This window comes from Haliotis cracherodii, unplaced genomic scaffold (assembly GCF_022045235.1).
Source record: "Haliotis cracherodii isolate W230 unplaced genomic scaffold, xgHalCrac1.p SCAF_7, whole genome shotgun sequence".
Taxonomy (NCBI): Eukaryota; Metazoa; Mollusca; class Gastropoda; order Lepetellida; family Haliotidae; genus Haliotis; species Haliotis cracherodii.
In genome coordinates this window covers 9,841,048-9,852,500 of record NW_027266330.1, presented here as the reverse complement: position 1 = coordinate 9,852,500, position 11,453 = coordinate 9,841,048, and the positions used below count along the sequence as shown (strand labels likewise).

The 11,453-nt window shown below is 40.2% G+C and overlaps 1 protein-coding gene across 2 annotated transcripts in view; it reads left to right on the top strand.

Annotated features, from left to right (window-relative positions):
• The window catches only part of LOC139447696 (chitin synthase chs-2-like), a 22,252-nt gene extending 13,630 nt beyond the window's left edge, over window positions 1–8,622 (top strand). For both annotated transcript variants that reach the window (XM_071229135.1, XM_071229134.1), the window contains exons 11-16: window positions 714–914; window positions 1,428–1,594; window positions 2,830–3,060; window positions 4,187–4,688; window positions 5,684–5,746; window positions 6,886–8,622. In XM_071229135.1, the coding sequence (XP_071085236.1) occupies window positions 714–914; window positions 1,428–1,594; window positions 2,830–3,060; window positions 4,187–4,688; window positions 5,684–5,746; window positions 6,886–8,015 (2,294 nt within the window). In that variant the 3' untranslated portion in view covers window positions 8,016–8,622. The remainder of the gene's footprint in view (window positions 1–713; window positions 915–1,427; window positions 1,595–2,829; window positions 3,061–4,186; window positions 4,689–5,683; window positions 5,747–6,885) is intronic.
• Window positions 8,623–11,453: the final 2,831 nt, after the last annotated feature.

The following is an 11,453-nucleotide window of genomic DNA, read 5'->3' as shown; positions in this document are numbered from 1 at the left end:
CAGCTATATCTCGCGTTAATACACGTCAGCGTGACGCGGCTAACAAGTGATTGATAACATGAGCAACAACCCTGGATGTCGGGTTCACATGATTAATCGGTGAGCCGGAATCTCAACCGAGTAGGATATTATAATCGCAATAGACCATCGAATATTAACCCTTCGTATCCCTGCCAGTCAGTCACATAACCTGCATAGTCAGATTTTGGATGTACATATATTTCGATGTCTGAGTTGGGCGGTCGGGTGGCCTAGTGGTTAAAGCGTTCGCTCGTCACGCCGAAGATCCGGGTTCGATTCCCGACAAGGGTCCAATGTGTGAAGCCCATTTCTGGTGTCCCCCGCCGTGATATTGCTGGAATATTGATAAAAGCGGCGTAAAATCATACTCACTCACTCACTCGAGGTCTGAGTAAAATCTGTGAAATGATCTGGTATTTCCGTTTCCTGTTCTGGCTATGTATTACCATATATCACCATAACCACATGAATAGAGTTAATGTGTAACATATAGGCATTCATAAACTCATGCTCATGATATAGTCGGAATCGTACAGGAGACTCTTCTTATGATTATGGGAAGTGTTTTGACGCATATGTTTTACGTAAGTGATTGCTTAAATGCAATGACACAGACGACACAAAATACTAACTAGTGGTCATATTCTGGTAAAAATGCTTAAACAACTTTATATTATTCTTATTGTTACCAGGTCCAATGGTGTGGTACCAGAAGTTTGAGTACGCTGTCAGTCATTGGCTGCAGAAAGCAACAGAACATGTGATTGGCTGCGTCATGTGCAGCCCCGGATGTTTCAGTTTGTTCCGAGGCTCCGCCGTGATGGACGACAACGTGATGAAACGCTACACGACAGCTCCAACTGAGGCCAGACATTATGTACAGTACGACCAAGGTATGATTGTGAGGCGATCGGTGATTGAGAAGAGAATAACCAACGGCATAAAATGAACAAAACGAGCAATGACATATTGTTTGACCCGAGTGAATATATGTTGTATTATTCTTCAGTTAGCGTTATTTCAGCGCAATGTAAACAATCGAGTGTGGATCAGACAATCCACTTTTTCTTTAGTATGAGCAAATCACAAACCGGTCGTTTCACGATGACACCAATCACCAAACGTAATATCGTATTGTTCATGACAATGGAACACATGACACCTTATAGTTGAAAATGGCCAATCAGCACTGGCTAACATGCAATATTGGCAATATAATTGGAAAGTCAATCTCAATGGCTAATAATGTTACATCTAGAATAATTTGCGTAGGACACAATATTATATGTGAACCAAATGGTGAGAACGGGTGGCCCAAAAGTGTGGTTTATATAGGGATAACATTAAGCTGACAGGATTTGATATAATTGCAATGATGTTCAAACCCAAACTCGTTGTTACTGAAGGTGAGGATCGATGGCTGTGCACCTTGCTGCTACAACAAGGCTACCGAGTCGAGTACTGCGCAGCTTCCGACTCATTCACCTATGCTCCCGAGGGATTTTACGAGTTCTTCAACCAGCGGCGTCGCTGGACACCATCCACGATGGCTAACACCATGGATCTCCTTCAGGTACCTCACCAGCACCTCTACTGATTGTCACTGTCTGCCATATGTGTGCTGTGGCCATATATATTTGTATGTCATTGTGTTCCAGAGTCATACTAACTAGATGTCAACTAAGGAAAAGAATTTATGGATGTCAGCTTCTTTATTATGAGGAACACCACGTTTCGGATAATTGCTTGCTCCTTCATCAAGTGGATGAAGGAGTAATACTGTTCCTCATGATAAAGAAGTTGACATCCATACATTCTTTTCTTTATGTATATCCCTTCTAAATGCCTTTAAAAGACTAGATGTCAAGTGTCATCAACCGTTTTTGGTAGTAGTAAGCAAACACTCCATACAATACTTCTGAATATACGCTATTAAAGTGGGATTTTGAAAAGTGGCTGATATCGAAATACAACGACTGAACCCCCCGTGGAATGAGAGGGTTCCATTGACCTTAAAGAGTGAAGGTGAAAAATACATGTGAACTGTATATATGGTTTTGTTCCACTGAATACAAACGTTCACGACACCAGTACGCAATAATAGCCTTAGCTGAAAGACGATAGGTTAAAATATGAGACAAATATAATTGGTGAGTGAGAGAGTTAAAATGTATGGTATGTGTACATTGGCAGCTTTCCCGCCATAAAGTGACATCATACATAATAATAAATACATTTAGACTATGTAAAAACCTGTCAACAGTGGACATGAAAACATTCATAGTATCACAGACACCAAACTTACACATGCCATATATGGTCAGATTAAAACGGATTATGAAATGGTTTTTTTAATTATTTCCCTTCTACTGGACCCTTGAAGATCCGTAGTAGATGAGTTCTTCAGCAACCCATGCTTGCCGTAAAAGGCGACTATGCTTGTCGTGAGAGGCGACTAACAGGATTGGGCGGTCAGGCTCGCTGACTTAGTTGATTGCAAGTCATCTGTCCCAATTGCGTGGATCGATGCTCATGATGTCAATCACTGGATTATCTGGTGTGGACTCGATTATTTACAGACCGAAATCATATAGCTGGAATATTGCTGAGTGCGGCGTTAAACAACAAACCAACCAGCCCATCTACTGTGACGGGAGTTCCATATACAATTCCTTAAACGAAGAAATTTGACAGAGTCTCTTCTTGTGGACTGAATACATGTTAGATAATGTTATGTTCTATAAGACCTACGTCAGATTTGGTGAAGAGAACAAAAAGCTGACATTGTGAAACTGTGCTGTGTTTCAGGACTGGAAGAGCGTTACCAGGAAGAACGCAGATATTTCATGTCTGTATATCATCTACCAGATGGCACTGATGGCATCTTCCATCATCACCCCAGGAACCATATTCCTCCTCATCGTTGGAGCCATTAACATTGCCTTCCCTGCTATGCCATTGTTTGGTTCCCTCATCCTCAACCTCGTACCCGTCGCCGTCTTCGTCCTTCTATGTTTCGTTGCCAAACCAAATATACAGGTAAAGTAACATGGCATGTTTTCCGGCATATTCAAATGCAGGCTTCAGTTGTCATCTAACCTAGTTGTATAACCTAACATGAAGAGTGAAAGAAGAGTACTCATTTATATCACGGCGTGTCTGCATGGTGTTGGAGGAAAGCCTGAATTTATACAGGTCGTATTCCTTTGACATAGAAGACACAAAATGGGGTATGGTGCTGACAAACATAGAAACATTATCAGGGACTGTTCTGTCACGCCAAAGGGGAGCAACTCTCCCAATATGAATGACAGCTCGTACCCGACCTTCGACGAAGATGCCTATATCAAGTCGCATTTGACAATCCAGATACATTAGTGTATTGCAGCTCCTTCAACAGCTAACATTACATAGTAGTAATTTCCCATAATGCACTTAATTCACTAAAACCTCGTAAACTCGAATTTAACTTGGTTTGTTATTTTAGGACTATGCAAGTTCATGGTCCCATCTCATCCCCTGCGAGCGCTGTCTTATCGAATCCTAGCATAAAAATAAATATATTGTCGGTGAAACACATGATTTCGAATGGAAGAGGTTGCACTGTCGCCTATGTGGCATTTGTGAAATACATAACTCGTCAAATACTCTCACTATCTGATTAACTGCCTTGTTACACAAGTGTTCTCATACTGTGACGTCGTTATGTTTGATGTGATGTCCCATGCTTATCATCGCCACGTTAATATACTGAAAATCTGATACCGGTTAGGCAAGTGACTTTGTTTGCCATATGCCTCTGTTCACTCAGCAGTAAACGGTAGGATGAGATGGTTTGCTTGTTTGTTTGTTCATCGTTAAACGACACTCAGCAATATTATAGTAATCCAGTGATGGGCATCATATCGATCTACGCATTTGGGATACGATGACATGCATCAACCAAGTCAGCGAGCCTGACCACCTGATCCCGTTCGTGGCCACTTACAACCATGTATTCCCCAGATAGCTTGTAGTTACATTCGCATGCACACTGATTCATTGACAGAGGTACAATACATTTCATTAAATTACAAATTTACATGTTTAAATCTTACTCATCATGCCAGTATTGCTATCTATTCGTATAAACAATGCTGATAACATACTGTATTTCATCCTTCAGCTTGGCTATGCGGCCATCATATCCATCCTCTACAGCCTGGTGATGATGCTGGTGATAGTTGGATTGATACAACAGGCAGCTACATTCGGCTTCTGTTCTGCTTCAACCATCTTCCTTGTGATTGTTGTTGGAATATTCCTGGTAGCGGCCATCTTGCATCCTCAAGAGTTCACCTGCATCCTCCACGGTTTCCTCTACTTCCTGGCACTCCCTGCCATGTCAATGATTCTCATGATATACTCCCTTGGCAACCTCCACGTAGTCTCGTGGGGAACTCGCGAGACCAAGCAGGCCGCGCCTCCTCCAGGGCAAGAGCCCGAGAAAAAAAAGGGCAATGCCATTCAGCAGATGTGGAATCGGATCACGGGGTCGGATGAAGGAGGGGTGTGGGACTCATTGTGCAGGTGTGTTTGCTGCTCTTCCTCCGCCAACAAGGATCAGCTGGATCAAGTGATGAAGAGGTTGGAGAAGATAGAAGCTGCTGTAGTAGAGTCACCAAAAAGTAAGTAGCACTATTTAATATTACCATGTATAAATGCCGGAGAAGCCAAACATGAGTCCTGGCACAACAGTCGGTCCAGTCGTCTAAAGCACCGCAATTCGCTATGCATACTTGTGTCCCTTTGGCATGTGAGAAACCCATGATTGTGGGTTCGAATCCCGGTTCGACCCGATTATTTTTCTAGGTTTGGCACAACCACGCCCGTGCTCGTTGTGGTAAACGTCTGAGACCTGCATCATTAAGGGCTTTATTCCCACTTGAAGTTGACACGTAGTGATATATTTGGACTTTTGTTAAAAGCGGCATTAAAACCAATTCGCTCACTCAATCAGATGAGTGAGTGAGTGAGTGAGTTGGGTTTAACGCCGTTTTGAACAGTATTCCATTTATATCACGGCGTGTCAGCTTAATGTGGGAGGAAAGCCCGAAGTGATGCAGGTCTCAGACGTTTACCACTTCGATGAAACCCACGAGCACAGGTATGGTGCAGACAAACCTAGAAACATAATCGGGGCGAGCCGGGACTCGAAACCACAATCATAGGTTTCTGGCGTGCCCAAGGGACGCACCTCTGCACAGCGAGTCGCGGCGCCTTAGACAACTGGGCCACGCGTGCCCCCTCAATCAGATGAAGCCAGATTAATTTCATAGTATATTCCAGAACAAATTATACAATACAAATATACCTCCCCTTATGGTTTGAATATATTATAGAATGGAAGGACATTAATGTCATCAGAGCTGTGATCTTGTTGTAGATCTTTGAGCCATAAGAAATATAAAAAGAACGTCAACTCCAAAGATCAACCAACTATTTCCATTAGGCGTTTGGGGCAAAATAGCTCCGAAAATTATGCTCTTTAATCTCGTCGGGCCAATGCTATAAAGGTGAAGCTCACATGTCCTGACATTTCTTTAAACCCATTGACATATCCTTTCATCTTTGTCTTATTCATATATGTACACAAATGAAACCCATGCATTTTGACATTCAGATCCTCAAAGAAGTGACTCTAACGCCAGACAATTAAGACAACGAAGGCATGTATCTTTACTGGGTGAGTATTCTGTAATCATGTGTCTGAAATACAAATCATGTTCATTGCTTTGTAACTATAGTCCTTACCATTTGAAATAGAGTCACAAAATATTGCGATTATTAATAAACGAAGATGTGCATGAGCACTGATACACATGAAAGCCGGCCATTCGGGCATTAAAGGAAAATTACTTACTGTAATGACAAATATTGCAAAGTGTGCTTTTCAAGAACGTCAATTGTGCTACCAATAAACGTTATTGAGTTTTCATCCTGGTGAGGATCATGTGACTACAAGCGGTTATCCGTAGCAGTGGGTGCATCTCAAACTAGGTCAGTAGGGCTGTACATACACCGGCTCTTGCTCCATAGGGCCAACTAGTCTGAATGCTGAAGTTAGTACTCATCGTTGCTTAATAGATTACTTGCCTCACAGAGACTCATAACAAAACCATTTCAGAGTTAATAATCTGACCAACTACCTGACCAACTGTCTGTCAACTTGATATGTGGAAATATGGTAATGCAAATATTGACCACTTTGTCAGTTAACATGACATCCGACACATATATTGATTTACAGCTTGTACTGTAATCACAAGATTATTTGTACGAAAGGAAAGGGACAAAACGTGCTGATGTGGTATTCAAAGTGCTATTGACCTACTTCGGGATGCACGTACTGTTCAATATAACCGCTCGCAGAAGATAAGTTCGAGTGATGCACGTAATAAATCTATGTTTGTTTGTTTGTTGTTTAAATTGGATGAGGATGTTATAGATACGGTTGGGGAAAAGTTTGCGAGTGATTTGATTTCTTTTCTTAACAGCAAACAATGCCATTTCAGCACAGTGACTCACGATGTAGATGCCTCTATTGTTAAACACCAAAGCATTGATATGCTGCTCAGAAACTGTAGAGAATACACAAGATCCTCAGTGAAAATTGTGAAAATATAATTAAGATAAAACAGTGATTATATGTTCAAGATAACGACTATGATTATCACAGTACAGAGAATTGGGATAGCGGGCTGTGGTCGATTACACTCTTTACCTGTTTGACAACATTTATTACTGCTCTGAACTCCCCATGTCTGCAGATCTCACATACGCTTTGTTCACTGAATTTCAAATGTTTGATACGTTTTATTTCAGGCGATTCCATCCCTGAGCAGGAAGGGGAGAATGACACCTTCGACAATGACCCCTCCTGGATCCTGGATCCCGACCTCGGTCAAGGTCATTTTAAAGATCTTCCTGAGTCAGAGCAGACGTTTTGGAAAGAGTTGATAGAAGAATATCTGTTACCCTTGGAAGAGAATAAAGAACAACAAGAAAATATAAAGCATGATCTGCTAGAATTGAGGAACAAAACGTGTCTCTTTTTCTTTCTAATCAATGGCCTTTTTATCATTTTAATCTTCACATTGCAAATGGTGTCAGATTATACACCAAACCTGAAGATTCATTTACCATGTTCAGATCCCAGATTCCAAGGAGATCAGTTTGAACCAATTTCAATCACTTTCATGCTTGTGTTTGGAGTGCTGTTGGTCATCCAGTTCCTGTCCATGTTTGTCCATCGGTTGTCCACGTTCCTCCATATCACGTCCATCACAGACTTCAGGGACATAGGAAAGACATTGCGAAGGACCAAAGAGAAGCTAGCATCAGACCAAGAATTGAAGGGTGAGGAGTATGTAGAACTTACAAAGGATCTCCAGCGTTACCGAGAAGATGGAGTTGAACTTGAGATTGATCAAACCTCTAACCCATTTGAGGATAACCAGAAAAAGAAGTGGGCCAAAATACAGAGCAGAAGACACCGGAGAGAGCAGACAGTGCCAGATACACCAACGAACTTTGATGAAAGGTTTGTTGGAAATTTCACCAAGCTGGCAAAGGATGTTGAACAGTTTGGAGGTACCCTTCCCAGAGATAGGCCAAAGACGTTTCGCCGCTTTAAGAAAAAATCGGTTAAGGCTATAACGAGTCTAACTGAATCCAACACACAATTCACAAAATCTCTCGTCCGGAAAGCAACGCTCATGACAAAGAGAATGAAACAAGAACAGCAACAGGCTGAGCAGGATGGACCTGATGTACCATATAGAAAACGAGCACCTGCTGAAAGGGTCCGAGACAAACGCAGGAAGACACAGGACAAATTCCAGACGGCGTCTGACATAGAAGAGGTAGAACTGTACGAAAACATTAAGGGACTCAAAGGACAGGAGGAGATAGAGGTGGATAACGTCCGCCACGCAGGAAATACCTCCATGTAACATGTTCGGTTCCATGTGAAAAGTATGATTAGACCAAATGTTGAAACATACCTGTTGACAGTGGTATAAACCTGTCAAACCTGTCAAATGTGCCATAATCGTTTTCTTAATGTCTTTCCTTTCTTTTACCTGAGACAATTATATTTTTATATATGTGCAGAATTTCTGCTTTATCCATTCGTGTATTAACATTCACATAGCATACATGAAATCCCAGTAGTCAATTTGCAATGTCTTCACATATGAATTTTAATAATGTTAAAGGTTTCAAATGTCAAGGCATTTACCATAAAGATTTCAAAGTTGAGTGCATTGAGTAAATCTCCCCAATACCATTTTCACCCACTATCCAAACATTTGCAGAACATGGTCGTAAAATATTTTACTTTTCATCCCATTTCTGGCATCAACATACTACTGCCTTTGGCTCATATTAAATGCGTGGTTGGACATTATCATTACGTAAGTAAGAATAAATATAGTCTCAAGGGTGACCTCGCTTCCTATGGAACAGAGCTGTGTAAAACATTGTTTTTATGATACTGTACATTTTGTATGACAATAAATATATTATTTACACAAAGTAATGTTTGAGTCTTATGGAGTATCCCACGAGTAATGAAAATGTGTCATTTGTAGAATCATTGTTTCCTCAATAAAATGAATGAATGTATGAATACTCCTTAATTAATTATCCAGGGTATAGTGTATGTCATGACAAGTTTCGTCACAATGACCTTTGAAAGTGATTTGTCCAACTCCATCTCAATCAAAATGCCTCTTCTGAATCTGAGATTTTGCAATAGTTATACGTTCTATCTGAAGCCTATGTAAGTCAGTGGTTAGAATATATATAGCTTCAGGGGTGATCTCGCTGCAATCCATACTGAACGTGACGCCTATTAATCTTTATCACATATAGTTCCTTGTTTGCCACCTGAATGAAGTATTTGTCTACGCCGGCTTATTTGTTTCCTGGTTTCACAGAAGTAAATTATATGTGATTCACAAAAATAATACAACTATCATTTATATCACTATTCAACCGAACGACGTTACAGATCTGATGTATACTCCTTTACCTCTATATAACCTAAATATTTCTGGAAACTGGAACACCTGTTGATCATTGTTGTGAAAGATTGTTTTGGGCGTTATAAACACACGACATGCACACCACATTCCGCGACAGCAACTACAGATGCTGTGGGGTCAACCTAGATTCCGTCAACCAAAACATGTCCTTATAAAAACACAATAGCGCGTATTATCTTCGGGGATAAACAGTAGTGTCGGTTTTGACGTCGCTGCTGAAGAAATGAGTATCCTACCTTGCTTAAACCTCTGAGGAATATTTCTAGTCGCGTCTGTATTTAGAAATACTGACAGGCCACAGACCTATCGTACAAATCAGTGAGATAGTAGATGTACAGAAATCATATTCATTATCTATATCACGTCACGTCATTTTTACTCTTTCTGCATGAAATACATTAGCTGTTGAGCACAATGATACATTAAACTTAAAGATACTTGGAATATTGGCACATTACTGGGTATTTACAAACGGAACGGAGGCGTTTATAAAATGGGCGTATGGGAACAAGGTGCTACTCATACACAATGCCATTTAGAAAGTGGTCAAATGTAACAAATGTTATATTTGGGATAACACTTTGTGGGTTCGAAACCCGGATGGGACTCAACCAAAAAAAGTACAAGAATCTGTACTTTACCAAGAAAGTGTTATCCCAAATATAACATTTGTTACAAGGTGATACTCGCCTTCTACCAACTGTAAATTACACATTTGACACTGTCTACATTCCTTCGTGATTTTGATGCGTCTTCCTGTTTCAGTAGTCAGTGCTCGTGATGAGAATCTAAATGAGGCAAATTCAATCTCATTTCAAAGGATAATACTAATGAAGTGTCATTTTGGTATATACATATATGAGTCTTGGGCTACAAGTATCAACAAACATTTCAGAACAATCTATTTTTGGGCTTTGACATCCATGTCAAATTCTTTCTCGCTGATCCTTTTGTCTTTTCCATTGTTGTCGAAGAAAAACAACATATGATTACATTTTCTTGGACACCGATGACTCTGCGTATTTGTTAGCTACATTCTTAAGACTTTAACATGTGCATATATTTATAATGAACCTTCCACATTCACCAGATACAACTCCATTTGACGTTTATATCTTAACACCAAATAATCAGAGACAAGAGAGAGACATGTCGTGTCCTAAGTATCACTCGTCTAACCAGGATTGTTCCGACCTTATACTAAAAGGGCCATCAATTTAAAAAGAACGAAACAACATTATCCTACTAGAAAACTTTGGTGGTCACTTGTTATCCCTGTTGGTAGGAGCCTGCTCACACTATTTTGGTCCATATTTGAATAATTGAACATTCTTGAACGAGAGGCAAAAACATCTTCCAAATAAATGGTTTCATTTGACCTTTTCTTTTCCTGTGACCATGGCAGCGTCGACGTTTTTGGGGCGTCAGAAACACGAAATACATTTACGTTGGCATTTATTTTATCAGATCAGATCATCCATATGGCATAGCTGTACAAAGCAGTAGAATCCAATGATGTCTCGGGACAGGTGACACGTTTGTTTGTTTGTGTTTTGTTAAACGCTGCAATATGTCAGCTATATGACGGTGGTCTGTAAATAATCTAGTCTGAACCAGACAATCCAGTGACATCATGAGCATCGATCTATACAATTGGGACACGATGACATGCATCAACAAAGTCAGGGAGCCTGACCACCCGATCCAGTTAGTCGCCTCTTACGACAAGCATTATTTTTAAAGATGGACATCAGGTTGAGATGACAATGTGTAGTATATATGTTGATGCCAGACATACCTTGGTTACTTCTTATATCATAATATGATGTTTCTACATAGTTACAAATAGTTTATGTCATAATTTATTCCGAATTTGTGTCCCTCACGATGACAATTTGTTGACAGTAAACACATTCATATGTGGAAATAAGATAATAACATCTGCATAAAAAAAACATTATCATCATATATTTCAGTTCCGCTTTCTCATTTTAGGAGCTCACCAATAGAAAGTGACAGACTGGAGACTATGACCGTGCTCTAGGGGGTAGATGAGTCTGTAGTTGTCCCTTTTTCTTAAATGAGAACACGCAAATTGATTTCTCAACAACACCTGATTGATTTCACTGTTAAGGGAAACTAAGAAAACCAAACATTTTAATACAACTTGTTGCCCCAAAATCATGATAGCGTACAAAAGTGGCTTTAATCATCAATTCAGTTACGTGAATTCAGTGCTGAATGTTTGGCACTAATATGATATCATCATTACGTTGCCTTACCATCCTGTGCTTACCAACGCAACATTGCACTGCATTGCATCAGCAAAACATTGCAGTGTTT